This window comes from Magnolia sinica, chromosome 5 (assembly GCF_029962835.1).
Source record: "Magnolia sinica isolate HGM2019 chromosome 5, MsV1, whole genome shotgun sequence".
Lineage (NCBI taxonomy): Eukaryota > Viridiplantae > Streptophyta > Magnoliopsida > Magnoliales > Magnoliaceae > Magnolia > Magnolia sinica.
In genome coordinates this window covers 51501895-51517759 of record NC_080577.1, presented here as the reverse complement: position 1 = coordinate 51517759, position 15865 = coordinate 51501895, and the positions used below count along the sequence as shown (strand labels likewise).

The 15865-nt window shown below is 40.1% G+C and overlaps 1 protein-coding gene and 2 long non-coding RNA genes across 3 annotated transcripts; all 3 read right to left on the bottom strand.

The window, feature by feature from the left end:
* Window positions 1-7513: 7513 nt before the first annotated feature.
* Window positions 7514-8463, bottom strand: LOC131246040 (uncharacterized). The gene is made up of 3 exons (XR_009171117.1): window positions 8349-8463; window positions 7941-8243; window positions 7514-7614 (listed from the first exon to the last, which is right to left on the bottom strand). It is a non-coding gene; the product is annotated as an uncharacterized LOC131246040 (long non-coding RNA).
* Window positions 8459-9730, bottom strand: LOC131246039 (uncharacterized). The gene is made up of 3 exons (XR_009171116.1): window positions 8900-9730; window positions 8687-8750; window positions 8459-8544 (listed from the first exon to the last, which is right to left on the bottom strand). It is a non-coding gene; the product is annotated as an uncharacterized LOC131246039 (long non-coding RNA).
* Window positions 9731-9748: 18 nt separating this feature from the next.
* Window positions 9749-13241, bottom strand: LOC131246038 (eukaryotic initiation factor 4A-15-like). The gene is made up of 3 exons (XM_058245907.1): window positions 12612-13241; window positions 10838-10944; window positions 9749-10739 (listed from the first exon to the last, which is right to left on the bottom strand). The coding sequence occupies exons 1-3, from the start codon at window positions 12716-12718 to the stop codon at window positions 10684-10686; spliced, it is 270 nt and encodes an 89-aa protein (XP_058101890.1). The 5' UTR covers window positions 12719-13241; the 3' UTR covers window positions 9749-10683.
* Window positions 13242-15865: the final 2624 nt, after the last annotated feature.

Genomic DNA, 15865 nt, shown 5'->3' with positions numbered 1-15865 from the left:
AGCATAGAAAGCACACACTGCTCCTTCACTCGCATGGGTATTTACCTCAAATATGGGACCCCAACCATTTTTCAAGAGCGTGTCCATCATTAGGTACAGTCCAAATATCTTTTCACGACATGTGCCTCAAATACCACTTTATGGTTGTGGAACCTACCTAATTCGATAGCCGCCGGTAGTGATCTTTCAATGGGGACCCACGGGTCAAGATCTCATTTTGATCTCCTTTCTTGCTTGGCACTCGTGCTTGCCTCGACGCCCGTTCTCTTCCTTGGACGGGTTGGGCGGCTAGGTCTGGCTTCATCTGTGGACTCCCTTCTCTTCCCCATGAGAGAAAGGACTATGGAGAGGGAGAATATTGTAGCAACTAGCTCAAAAAGAGCCATGGGGTTAAGAAAGCTTGAAGGATGAGATGGGTTGGTGGGTTTTGGGGTTTATGAGACATAAAGGTGGATTTGTGTGCTCAAATGAGAGGAAATAAAGGAGATAGAAGGTGGTAGGAGATGGGTTTTGAGGAAAATGATGGAGGGTGAGTACGTATTGTAGAAGAAGAAGAAACTATGAGAATGGAAGGGAGATTTGAGAAGAAAAAATGAGATTTTTAAGGCGTTTGGAAGCTTGGAGGGGGTGAAGTGGACAAAGGGAGGCAAAGGGGTGTAAATGGGGTGGCCCCACACGAAACGCAGGCCCCACATGTGCGGAAAAGGGCGGTGGGCCACCGGAACCGCGGGCCTGCCACGACCCACTGGAGAGGGGCGATGTGCACCGCCGTTAGCATGGTGCCACTGCGGTCCGCTGGACCGTGGGCGGTGACCTCCCCCACCCGGGGTGCCGGAATGATGCGGGGGACCCTCTGGGTCCCACCGTTTCTTGTGGTTTGGGCCCCCATGTCCGTTTGAGGTGTGTTGGGGGTCCAACAAGCATGTATTCACGCTTTTCGAATCATTTGAGTGTGGGATTTGTTGAATCATCATCCAAACCTATCGATTGACGGTCTAGAAGGGAATTGAGATCATTTCACATGAGCAAAGATGCATACGCGGTACATTTCAGCTGTCAGTTTTGCCCGTCGGTGAAACTTGGAATCCTATGTTCATTTCTACCTTTTATCGCTCCCTCTTAAGTCAAAGTACGTCAGTGTGCATCGTGTTACCATAACCCAAGTCCAGTTTAATCCAAATCATGCTCTGATACCAACTTGTAACACCCCAAAAATCGAAGGTCAAGCATAGCTCAACTCCCGAGTTCTAACACATCACTTATGCAACATAGATAATGATGTTTAAATGTTGTCCATATTAGTACATTAAACATGAGTAGGATTACACTAAATCAGCATATCATACTCCAGAGTTAATGTAATTTAGTAAGTGAAAAACTGAGATCAATATATAAAGTATATACGTGTTTCATAACCTCAAGAGTACGAACGTGCCATCAGGTTGATATACATATTTGTTTCAAAATACACAAAATATCAAAATGTAAAGGTTCAACTAATCCAATATCCCTGTAATCCCCACGACGCAGCTCTCGATCTACATAGACACGCCTGAGAGCTGAATGTAGGAGAACTCCTCGTCGAAGAAGTCCGGCTCCGTCATGTAAGCTCAACACAACCTGCATCTAAATCAGAGTCTGGTTGGTGTTTTAAAACACCATCCCAGAGTGGGAGTGAGTGATCAACTCAGTGGTATTATAGGGCAAAGGTTAACATGTTATCAATTCAATTAAGCAGTAATTGATAAAGCAATACAACAATCACTTCCTAATGACTCTTGTTAATGTAGAAATGATATGCCGTAATGATGCATGTCCTCGCCTGCACTCCCTCAGCGACATCATCTTACGATCGCGCATGGCAAACTCCCTAAATGTGCGCTTCCTCACCAAAACACATGCAATGCGGTGCATAATCGTGTTAGCCAAGTAATTTATTAGGCTTATTCATACAACAGGTTTAGGAAGCTAAGGTACCTCCCTTTATATCATTTACCCAAACAATGATCTATCTAAGGTTGTCAATCCTAGTTAATCACATACGATAGACAAGTTGTAGGGCATCACCCCTGATGAACAACAATGGATAGGTAAGTTCATAAGTTTATACTCGAGGTCACTACGGGGAGGCTCGTCACCTCAGCGTAGGCCTAGTTTATACTTGAAGTCACTACGGGAGGCTCGTCACCTGAACGTAAGCTGACAGCTCGAATACCGTGTCCATACACCACCATATTCGGCTCACGAGTTTGGGTTGCTCACTGGTCACTACGGGGAGGCTCGTCACCCCAATGTAGGCCGACAGCTCGACCACCATGTCCGGCTCATGAGTCTTAGCGGATCTTGGTACCCTGGTTAAATGGTCTTTACATTGGTAAGTGGTACCTTAGATTCAAGCAGTAGCGTCTATACATGGTAAACACATAATAGGCCAATCGGGTTATTTGACAAGTGCGATTGGTATGAGCGCACATTGAATTGATAAACATGGAGTGCGTAAGCACTCCGCGTGGCCTAACCGCTGTCAACAATCACCTTATGGCTCAGATTCATCGAACGTATCTAATGTGGCGAAACTAGTTCGGCCACTGCGTCTGGAACCGTTACCGATTGTCTGGACTACGTATTAGTCCCATTCATACTCAATTGCAATAAGTATTCACATGTGATAATCATAACAGCATTTAACAAACAATTCAAACATAATTCTCATTTGAGCATTTTATCAAACACATAAAACATGTTATTTTACATCTGCATTGCATCCATAAATCACAAAGCAGCAATTTACACTATGTGAAGGAAACTACAAACATAGATAATGTAGTTGAGACTCCCATCTCAACACCCTTGTTGGAAGCGATTTATCAAACAATTTCTCATTCAGACATTTTATCAAACACTTAGACTATATAATACTATATACATAAATTAAATTAGTTCTAGCATATATTATGGCAAATCCTTCATAAAGGAGTTGTCGTACACACAACAAACATGTATTATAAATTAATAGTCATGGCAAGCATAAATCATAATTTCACTTTGATTCAAATATTTCAACAAACACATGGAATGCATTTTATAGTTGCATAGTTCACACACATGCATAGTTTATCGAATACATCGTAACTAAGACCATATGACAACAATCAAGTCAGACATAAATCATTGCTGACATTGAAAGCCTTGAAAACCATAACCTAAACGTTTATAGTCCGCACCTTTCGTCAGTTTACTCGTTACGAACTTGGTTCGTACATTACGTTCCCGCCTACAGCACAACGACTACCTAAATCACGAAATAGGTTAGCTACTTGATTCCTCTATTTGGATTCATAAAATGAGATTAGGGTTAAGATTTCTTACCCAAATCGGAGTTGGAAAGATTCGCGTAGTTAGGTGTAGGGGTGATCTAGTGCATGTAGTCGCAAGAGAGAAATGCCGCCTCGATCTCCCAAACTCGCACTCTTCTCCTCACACTTTTCTCCTCTTTTCTCTCTTCTCTCACCTAGGGTTTGAGCAAATTCGTATGAGAGAGGGGTGAGGGGGTTTAAGGGCCTTATATAGGCTCAGGAGTGATGTCAATGGCCCCAGGGCCATGGTATACTTAGGGTATAGCCAAAAGGCGACTGTTTCGGATAAACTGAGCTCATCTGGAGGTCCATTACTCACCTGCGTCATGTAGTAAGTTCCCTGACCATGGATCTAAGTCAGGTTATGTTAATCGACCATGGAGGACCTGTATCAGTTCAACGGTCATCGTCACTTGATCAGGGCCACAAGTATACTGACATGTGTAAGGAAATTTCCCTGATCCAAGGGTAAATTTTGGTCAAAAACAGACGGTCTGAAGTCTTCAATTTTGCCCGTAAGCGAATTGTCCAATTCACTTAAGTTCTGGTTCATTTTTTAAAGATATTCGCGTTTCTCACACACTTCGCTCGGAGCTCAAGTTGTGCATTTCTGGATACTATTTGGGTTCAATTATCGCGATGATTGTCAAACCCATTAAGACGATCGTAACCCTATAGTTTCACGGTCATCAGGCTTTCGATGCGCGGTTTGCAATGTGCTCCCGAGAGAAACTGGGTTTTAGGATTTCTCCTAGGTTTTCAATTAATGTTGATACAGCAATCCTAATGGTTTTGGGTCTTGCAGTTCGTATAGATAGTGGTCCAAGCTAATTTCACTGATTATTTAGTTCAATACTTAATTAATTTTCGTCTAATCTCTAAAGGATTCGGTCCTTGGTGATTTCTGACTGAGGTGGTACTCAGGTCTTTGTACGGATTCTTTCGAGATGTTACATAACACCCTGAACTTTTCGATGCTCAAGCATCGAAAGTCCCTCGAGCGTTACCTTAAGATTCAAAATAATTTATACGTGTGTACGATACTAATCCATCTATCTTAGCCTTACATCCTCGTCCCGACACAAACCCAACCGTTAGGAATGATTCCCATTCATCGATCAAGCCATCCGACCCTTGATTTTGGACGTGCGTACCTTCCTTTAAATGAATAGACGAATAATTCCTTATCCATAAGGATTTAGATGCAAGTTCTTTTATAAGAATCAATTAGAAACATGATTACAACTAGGTAGAACCATTGGATTTCACAAAAACTCGAAGATTATCAATAATTACGACAATGCTACTAACTTAGACCCTGGAATCCTAGTTCACTAAGTTCCCGTGACCTGTTTAGCATGAAACTTTATACCACGCTTAATTAGCCTAAAATAACCGTCCACATCAAATCTCAACCCTTAGATCATTGTAGAAGTGACCCGATCAATAGATCAGCCACTAACCATCAATTTTTGGGGCCACCTGATCGTTGGATATGCTTCAGCTTTGAATTCAACCCCTTAAATAAGATGGGAAAACGATCGAGTGGTGTAGATTTATTAGAAAAATCAAGGTGGACTCCATCATGGGAAGTGTGCGTACATGAGAAGTGCGCACCCCAGTGCACCGACTACACATCGGTTAAACTCCTCTTGACTGAGGAATTTCGAAATCGGAAGGTTTCTTCCTTCCGCGTAAGAAACGGACCACCGTCCGTTGGGGAGAATGGTGGGCCACCACGACTGTCCATCGGGGTGATCCAAACCGTCCATCAGGAAGACCGGACAAAAGCGTCCAAGCCCAAGAAGTCTCATGTGAGACTGATCGCAGTTGTGCTCGCGAGCCCCGACCGAAAAAAGATCCCTGCATTGCGAAACTAATGGACAGTGTCCGTTTGAAGGATGATGTGGGCCATTTTTTTAATCATTCCAAATAATCGGAACCGTCCATCTCATTCCGGGGTTAAATCTGACCAAACCCCTAGCTTGTTGCACACAACCCAACTATATAACCAAACAGGGATCGATCCACTTCTCCCTCGTCTTTCCAGTTCGCTGCGCAAAACAGGGTAAAGAAGGCTACGTTGTTTCTCTCTGATGCGCAAACGAATCTGCATAAGGTTACGCAGGTAGGTTCTAGAAGGTCCACATCACTATACATATGTCCTCATCTGACGTTGGGAGGAAAAAATAGAGAGAGATTGGCTGGGAGATGCCCTCCACGGAAAAGGGAGAAAAAGAGAGAGGTTTATGGTTGGAATCCTGGTCCATCTAGACCCTATTGTGATCAACAAGGAAGAAGGAAAGAAAGGGAAAGAAAGGAAAGAAAGAAAAGAGAAGGAAAGAAAAGAGAAGGAAAGAAATAAAGGAAAGGAATGAAAAGAAAAGAGAAAAGAGAAGAGAAGAAGAAAGAAAAGAAAAGAGAAGAAGAAAGAAAGGAAAGAAAGAAAGCGAAGAAAGAGAAAGAAGAGAAAGAGAAGGAGAAGGAGAAAGGAAGGGAAAAGAAAAGAAAGAGAGAAAGAAAGGAAGAAAGAAATAGAGATAGAAAGGAAGAAAGGAAGGAAATAAGGAAAACGAGTCAATTCACCGAGTTCGGGTCGAGGCTAGGCGAGGGTTTTATCCTTTAGGCTTACACTAATTCGATTGAATGTTTTTCCCTGCTCTTTCATACCTTCATATATATGATTTTGCCTTTTTATGTCATCACTTGATTTAGCCTTTTCATGCCTGCATGTATTTATTTCGCCTTTTTATGTCTTCATGAATTTGATCTTCCCTTTACGTGTATTTTATCTGGCCTTTTTACATATTGCTTTGAATCTTCCATGTTATTATATGTTTCACCATCAATTATTGGCCCTTTTTGAGATTTTTACATGATATCCATTATAAGAGGTTTTCCTGGATTCATGAGAGGCTATGGGTACAAGCCTTGCCTTTGCCTTACCATTGATTTGGCTCTGCCACTCTCCATTACCAAGAATCGATGGTGGTCGCTCTTCTAATTATGGAGTTGGTCGTTGCCACCTTTATTAAAGAATCAGTCATTGCCGCTCTTTTATTTATTGAGTTGACTTTAACCTCTCTCCACATCCTCGAGTTGACCCTTGTCACTCGCCTCTTATTCGAGTTGGTTATTGTCACTCGCCTTTTTTCCTTAGTGGCTTGGCAGGTGTCTTGATATTCTTAACCTTCCATGGGTAAAGGAATTCTCTCTTGATGCAAGTAATAGTTGGATACTACAGCAAAACAGTGAAAAAAAGACTGCTAAAAACCGTCTCAAATCTCAATAAATGACGGTTTTGAACTGTCGCATGGGCCGTCCTATTTTGCTCCGTTGTATTAGTTAAAAGGACGATCATGGACCATTATTAAAGATTGACATTAAAAGGACGGTCATGGACCATTATTAAAGATTGACATTAAAAGGACGGTCATGGACCGTCATTAAAGATAGACGTTAAAAGGAAGGTTATGGACCGTCTGTAAAGGACAGTTATGGACTAATGTTAGATGGGAATAAACCGTCTAAATCATTGATGGTCTGTGGCCATCGTTAGTGTGCATTTAACATCTTTAAAAAGGACGGTTATGGACCGTCTCGGATTTTAATATTTTTCGAAAAATATGACCAACCTAAAGCCGTCAGAAAATTTCTTACATTAATAAATAAATAAATAAATATCAGCAATTTTCTTTTTGTGTTTTCTTTCATCTAATAAAAAAATATTCAACCAACAAAACATGGTTATAATTCAGAATTAAGAAGAATTGTTAAGCTTAAATAGAAACTTCATTCAAGTAGACAAGGAAAAATAAAGAAAAGTATTCCAATTCAAGTTACTAGAAACAACAATACCTCGTTATTTCTCATGCATAAGAGTCCAATGATAATGAGAACAAGAATTGCAGCAGGATCCATAAATACGACAATGTTATCATACAAAGAAAGAGGATAGTATTAGATGTTAATGCACTTGTAGTAAGTTCTATCAAATCCTTGATTACATGAGACAAACTTGTGGTGATTGGGACTTCTGATCTGGCAGGCTACTTCATGGATGGGACATAGACCAAAAATTACATTCATCACAAAATTCTGACCATCCAAGTGTAACTTTTGATAACTAAACAAGAAAAGAAAAAAAGAAAAGAGAATCTGTTGCCGGCTGATACTGACACAAGAAACGGAGATGTACCTGTCTTCTAAACGGGACGGAATACAACATCCTCATATCCAATCGTATCATGGCTGCCTCCTACAACAATGTCAGCAAAAAAATGAAATTAGCTATTTTCCACTAGCTACCCAAGATTTATAACAACGCACCTGTACACATGACTCCATGCTAGGTATGGCTAAATTGAAGCATTAAACACCATGTCCGTCTTTGACACCAACACAACAATATCTAAGAAGTCTTAAAATGAATGTTAGCTTGAGAAACAGTTTTTGGCCAATGAAAAACCAATTTTAGACAATAACCTGTTACTAAAGTCGTCTGGTCTATAGTAGTGAAAATGGTTGTGTATAAACAGCTTCACCTGATCTCAAGACTAGAAGAAAAGAATAAATGCCATTTACCTGGCAAGCAATAGATGCAGATTGTCTCATCAACTTGAGTTCCAAGGAACATGTTTTTGGTGACAATGTATGTGTAACACATGCCATCCAAAAGCGGGCAAACACTGTATGACAGCTGCAATAATTCTCAACATGATGTGCTATTATTTTCCCACATGTACATCCTCATCCACAACAATGTGTCGGCCACTTCATGTGGGCGGCTGTACACTAGTAGAAGCCAACCATTGATAGGGACTGAAAGGGTGGGAAAATGTCTTCCATTTACATGCAGATTGTCTCATCAATCATTTCTGGAAGGATCTGCATCCAATAGAGCATAACAACAAGAACAAATTAAACTGCTAACAGAAGCAAATGTGTGTGTGGCCTATTGTGTCAGGGAAAATAAAAAAAGAATAGACCAACCTCACGAATTCTGCGCATAAGAAATGCCTTTTCGGCCTTGAAAAAGAGTATAAATGCATAAATACATCCTATGTATGAGAAGTTCTGTTTTGATCCATTGAGAAGCTTCACACTCTCATTGCCTTCTCCACGCTAGTGGCTGATGGCCTCACTGGTTGTCTTCCAGAGCTAACCGTCATTTGTGTCAGCTTCTCGACTACATTAGCAAAACAATATCAAGCCAAAGTAAACAAATATGGTTGATGATGTGAGAAAGAGAAGTTGGGTACCAATCAGAATTTATAAAGATGATAGCAATAGCTTTTCTCTGCAGAATTTATAAAGATGATGAGATGAACCTGAATTTCTGCAACAAGTAGTTCCACTAGCTTCATGAGTCCTTGTCATTTTGTTTGTTTGCTTCTATTCCAAGGAGAAGGAGAAAACCATGAATACTATTTCAACACAATTATAGATAAATACATTATTCATAGAATCAAGTAAAAACACAGATTTGGGCATCCCTTCAATATTTGTTAGAAGAGAGGTGTATAGGTAAGAAGAGTGCTTACCAGGGAGGATCTTCTTCAAACAACACAACTCATCACCACCAAATGCTGCCAAAATCAACATCTTAGCCTTCTTCCAGCAATTTTGGGGTCATCTTTTAAATGGTAATTCTGCACAAGTTTTACAATAGGCTGTCGACCAGACAATGCATCATCATGATATATTGTCTGAAGGCAAAATTAAGCTAGAGATGACAAAGCAGACAAGTTGCAGACTCATCCTTTGAGCCCTCATATCCAGGAGAGTGATCACCTGATTGATTTCACCGCTTTGACAATCAGGAAGACCTCAGATGGAACAGAAGCAGCCTTGTTTAGGTCATCATGTAGCCACAAACATCAACCCCTCGCATGAAAGATCACACGTGATATGTCAACTGGAACTCACCTTAGATTTCCAATGTAGGTACCACTTCCTTTGGACAATTAGATGGTAGTCCTTGATAAGGGAATGATGTTAAAGGAAACTCCTTACATCAGCAATAAAGGACTCAACAACTAAAGGACTTTCTAGATGTTGATGCGAAGAAAAGAAGTGCTTGCTGTTCATTTGGAGGCCAAATTGCTGACATTGCCCGTCTTGTGCATTAGGATTCCAGTACAATAGAGGCTTGCTCAAGCTGGAATTCAGTAATATCCTCACAAGCAAAGAGATCTCATTTGGACAAAAATCTAGAGCAACTTGGCTCAAAGGTGGGGTAAAAACACATTGTACTTTCATCAGTTTGCCAGCGCAAGAAGTATAAACTGTATCACTAAGTGTATGGGTGGACAATAGTTTTATGAAAAGACAACAATAAAATTGAACATTTGGTTGTTGTTGTTGTTTTTTTTTTTTTTTTTTTTGTTTTTTTTTAAATTTTATTTTTTGGCATTCAATCCATATATAAATAAGCATCAAATCAAAGAGAAACATATCCTAATATCCCAAATATTGTCTTTGATCCTAAATACTCTGTTACCTTGATTCTATGATCCTTGACTTAAAGTAACAGCAGCCTCTCATCTTGAAGGCCTACTTGTGGTTGTAATGAGTGGGCTGAGCCTCATGACGGAAATGTGAATGTGAGACCTGGATTAATACAGGAACCAAACTCTGAGGTAAGATCTCTTGAAGCAGGCGATGTTGATGCATCTAAGGCAACAATACATGTTTACAATAGAAGAAAATAATCTTCCGTTTTTTTTTTTTTTTTTAAACTGCATGCTTACAATATAATTGCAGACCCACCTGCTTAATTCGATGGACAATTTGTACATGTATAGTAAGCAAAAAAGGTAGTTATACATATATAAATGGACAAATCCAAGTCTGGCCATAAAATAGTCCTTAAATGGACAAATCCAAGGCTGGTCAAAGGTCCATTTTGATATAGGGTTTATGGACCAATCACTGCTCCAATTTTAGCATGCCTTATTCCAGCCCATTGTTTCAACCCACATTTTAATGTGGACAGTGTGATAGACAAAACTCATGCACACATTCACCGTCCACATTGCATGCATTTTTTGTCCATTCACAATTTCCGAATGAAGCTATCACCTATGTAGGACATCAGTACCATAAACAATCTTGACCGTCCAAACCATTTATTCATTCATACAACTAAGAGCAAGTCATAGTGCAAGAAGCAAACCAAGCAGATGATTAGAATCATCAAATCAAAAGTATTAATTTAGAATCAAAGTGTTGGCTAATTATGTTTGCTGATTTTCCATCCCAAAATATACTGTGTTGAAATACCTAACTGCAAAGTTGCCGGATGTAGCCAACAATCCACAATTCACTACAAGTCAGAAAGGAACGATTCCCTCTGTTGGATTGCTGAGGGTTTCTCAAACCCTTCAAAGAATTAACATCTGAGTGTCAGCTTACCACTCAAAAAAGATAACATCAACAAAGAAAAAAAATAAGAGGACACATTGCTAGCAAGCATATACCATAGGCGTAAATTCCTCTAAGAAGGTTCTCTTGCAAACCCATCACATCAAAACTTTCATAAACCTCGTCATATGATTTAAAGAAATATTGTCCATCTGTCATAAGCCTACACCAAGCCAAACAAGATTATCAGCATGACATACTTAACACAAAAATCTTTAGAGTTTATATCTAAATAAACTACAAAGAAACAAGGTACTAGAATCAGAGGAGAAGAAGATGAAATATGAAATTCAAAAAAGACTTGCAACTCATTTATTTTGGCATCATATGATCACGCATCAAACTGGGATCCTTCAGGTGCCATTACCACCATGATTGTATGGTACAAAAAAAAAGAAAAAAAAGAAGCAACTCAAGCATATCAAAGATTGGACATATTAAAATAGAGGTATTCTTCTTCTTTTCTATTATAAGGACTGTTTCATGTTTACATCCACAGAAACACAAAGACAAGAGAAGCACAGTTCTCCCAGAGAATAGAAAATGACATGATGAAACAGAAAAGTAACTGAAAATTCAACCTAATGAATTGAGAACAGAAACAAAGATCTGGCTAAACAAAACAAGATATCTCAGAAGTCCTACAACCTGCAAAGAGACATTATAGTGCCTATAAACACATTTTTTAAAGATAAACAATGGGATCCATGGATTTTTCTATTCCAATCCAAGAAACACTAAAATTCCAATCATCATGATGATCTAAAAAATAAATACATAAACAAACAAATACCTTACGATATAGCCAGGAGGGGAACAACAATCATATGCTTAAAGATTCACGGCAACATAATATACAAAACAATCAGCACCTGATCTAATTGAAAAGCTATTACGGTAACATGTTGGATGTCCCATCTCCACTGTTCACTGCGATGTAGCCCACATTTGCTTTGGATTGGCTTGATTATTGTGTTTAGATCCTAACAAGACCTGTTGCAATTGATGGACTGCGCAACTGTCACTAAAACATCATGATGGCCCAAAGAAAAATTAATTAACAGAACCAACAACCTTGTACATTTTGATCTGGATATCAATCAGGTTGGGTCTGAATATCAATTCCCTATACGTAGATGCATACTTGCATGTCATTGCCTACCCAGTTGATAAATAAACCCAATTTTCTAATTCTATAGATATAAACATGTGTCATTACCTACCAAGGTTGATAAATACACCCAATTTTCTAGTTCTATCCTACTAATAGATACATGCATGTATGTCAGAGGTTGGCCTGCTGGTGTAGAAGCAGTCCCACCACTACCGGTAACACCACCTCCACTAGTAGAGCCATATCCAACAAGAGATTGGTTTTTCCATGGGCATCTTGCAGCACCATGCGGGCCACCAATGTAACCAGCATTAGGGGCATTTGGGTTTCCATAGGCTCCAGCAGGCCCGCCAATTTGGTCGAACTGCTGATGAAAATGATCAAAACTGCTCTGTCTACTACGGCCTGGAAATTTGCTTCATTTGAAATTCTAAAAGTACCGTTTACACCCCACAAACCATTTTAAAGAAAAATGTGTCCAAAATCTAAATTCCAAGTCTCATTTCCTTCAATTCTCTCCCCAAAACAATGGAAGATAATCAAATCATATATCATCCATATAAAGACAACAAAAGCAAACAGAATAAGATAATTGACATTTCCACCCCTAAAATTGCATCTTACAACCCACAAAATCCACACACAAAAAAAAAAAAGGAAAAAGAAAAGAAAAGAAAAGAAAATCTTCCATCAGTCTCATATCCTTCCTTCCTTACCTTCGATTCTGAAACCAGACCATGATCTGCTTCAGCTCGATATTTGACAGTATCGGGCATTCTATTATGAGCTGCATACGCATCGAGCTCAGCTTCGGGCACTCCATATATACCCTATTCAATGCCTCCACCTGCTCGGGCGTATAGTTCACATGCTTGTATCCAATTGCTTAGCAGCTGCTGTTGTTGCTCCCGACGAATCTTTGTGCATCACAAGTGCCATTTCTCCAAATATTCCAAGAAAATTACCAAAACAAGAAAGCTTCTAGAAAATCACAAAACATACCTCCAATTTCAGTTCAAAACCCTGGAAAACCAGTAAAACAGAAGTCCTAGAAAACCCAAAAGAAGGGCCTGGAAAATCCTTGAAAAGACACTATCCGAAGAAGGACCTACCTATCCGAATCAGAAAACCAAACTCACAAAGAAACAGACGCAAAGTAGAAAATACCGAGGCAAACCCGTCTCCCAAATCCCCAATGAAAACCAAACTGACGAGTCGAGATCGATCGATCGAGAGAGAGAGAGAGAGAGAGAGAGAGAGAGAGAGAGGAGGAGGAGGAAGAAGAAGAAGAAGAATAGAGAGAGGGAATAAGTAGAAGACACGGGAGAAAAGGGAGGGGGAGAGAAGGAAACCCTAAAATAAAAATTGAAATGGCAGAGATGGATGGACGCGGATTAGATCAGGAAAACTGATTGCGTACTGAGTTACTCAGTACGCTCTAACTCAGTACGCTCTTATCGTACTGAGTAAACTCAGTTGCAACCACCTTGAGGACGCGGAGTCCTGCGAAAGACTTTCGCAGGAAGTTCCTGCGCTGGGAACCAAGGTGGGGCTCACTGTGATGTTTGTGAGAAATCCGATCCGTCCATCCATTTTTTAAGTTTATTTTAAGACATGATGCCAAAAATGAACCGTTTCCAGAGCTAAAGTGGGCCAAAAACTTGATAATTAAATGTCCACAGTTGAAATATTCGTGGGCCACAGAAGTTTTGAACAATGTTAATATTTGTGATTTCAGTTCATCCCAGTAGGAATGAAGTTATTAACGGTATGGATGGCGTGTAAACATCACTGTCGAACCCAGGTGGATTTCAACGGCAGGAATTTTCCTAACCACATTTTCCTTTAGCATGAACTACTTGAGATTTAGATACGGCTAATTTTTGGCATAATGTCCTGAATTGAGCTCACAAAACTAATGGAAGGAGAGGATTTCTCACAAACATAACAGTGGGCCCCATCTGAGTCCCCAGCGCAGGAACTTCCTGCGAAAGGCTTTCCCAGGGAATCCGCGTCCCCACCTTGAATGTATGTAGTTTATCCACACCATACATCTGCTTTTCCATCTAATTTAAGGGGTTGAGCCCAAAATTTAAGTATATCCAAAGATAGAGTGGTTCATACCATAGTTTTTAATGGTCGACGTTCATTCAACACTGTTTCCTGTAATGTTTGAGATTTAAATATAACTCATTTTTCGCATCGTACCATAAAATGATCTAAAATAATAGATGGACGGCATGGATGAAACAAGTACATCATGGTGGGGCACAGAGAGCACCGACTAGCAGCCATTGGCTGATGACAGGGGGAGTAGCCAATCCGTTGCCACTGGTGAGGGATGCTGATTGGCCGGTTTACCACGGACGTGGAAGTTCCTCCGCAAGGATGCAAGGCGGGGCCAACCGTCATGTTTTTGCGAAATCTACCTCATTCATCCGTTTCCAGAGATCATTTACATTATACAAAAAATGAGGTGTATGCAAAATTAAAGTGGGCCACACGAGAGGAAACAGTGGATATTTATTGAGAACCGTTGAAAAAATCTTGTGGCCATAAAAGCTTTGTTTCAAGCTAACTTCTTTGTGTTTTCACTTCATCCATTGGAGATGGCCTTATAAACGGTTTGGATGGCATATAAACATCAAGATAGATCTAAGGAAGGTTTCAACGGTAGGTATTTCTTTCTCCAATTTCCCCTCTCGTGTGACCCACTTGAGTTTTCTATCCATCTCATTTTTTGTTGCACATCTAAAATGAACTCTGAAAATGGATGGACGGAATGGATTTCTCACATACATTTCAGTGGGCCCCACCCAGCATCCTTGCGTGCTGCAGGAGGCTTTTGCAGGAAATCCGCGTCCGTGAGCAGAGTGACGTGGTTTGGCTCCAAGTGGCTAAGTGGCCAGTGCTCCGTGCCCCGCCCCCCCCCCCCCCCCATGACTATGTGTTTTATCTACGCCATTCATCCGTTTTTTAGGATCATTTTGAGGCTTGATCCAAAAAATGAACCAGATATAAATCTCAGGTGGACCACGCTAAAGGAAAACAACTCATTTTTTGGTAGTAGTGTCACTATCCCACTCTTTTCTATTGTGGGGTCCACTTGAACTTTGGATCTGTCCCATCAGTCAGATGCACCATTCCGTTATGGCCATGGGCTTAAAAATAAAGTACATCGACTTGGGTGGGCCACACCACATACTATAGTTGAGATGGGTTACCCTCTCATTAAAACATTCATGATCATTTATTGGGCCCACCTAGATGTGGTTCACCGATCCAACCCATACATTATTATGTAGGATGATGGGTACGACCAAGTTTCAGCCACATCCAAAACTCACGTGGGCCCCACTAAGTGCTTTTATATCTTTTATGGATATCTTCACATAGTTTTAGATGCTATCGCCCACTTGAGTTTCGTGTACCAAAATTTTGGGATATCCCATAACCTAAAGGGGACACATCAAATGCATAGTGTTGATGTTCTACACACATGATGGTAAGGCCCACACAGATTGACTTCACGGGAAGTTCCCATGAAATCGACATTATAGTACCATTTCACTATTTAGGTAACTCCTTCATGGGTGTTATCCTAACCATGTAGAGCCTACCTTAATATATTTTGTGTGTATTGATACCATCCACATATTCTTCCATCATATTTTAGGATGTGATTCCAAATCATAAGAACTCGATAATCTCAGTTAGGCCATACCAATCAAAACAGTGATGAATAACCGTTAAAAACCTTTTGAAGGCCACAAAAGTTTTGAATCAATTTGATCTTTGTAGTTTCCCTTCATCTGGATCTTCTTTACATTATCAACAAGTTGGATTGCAAATAAACACTATTAAAACCTCATGAAACGCTCTTTATAATTTTTAACGGGAAGGCACTATATTATCATTCTTTCTGGTGGTGCAGTCCACTTAAGATTTAAATCCACAATTTTTTTATACC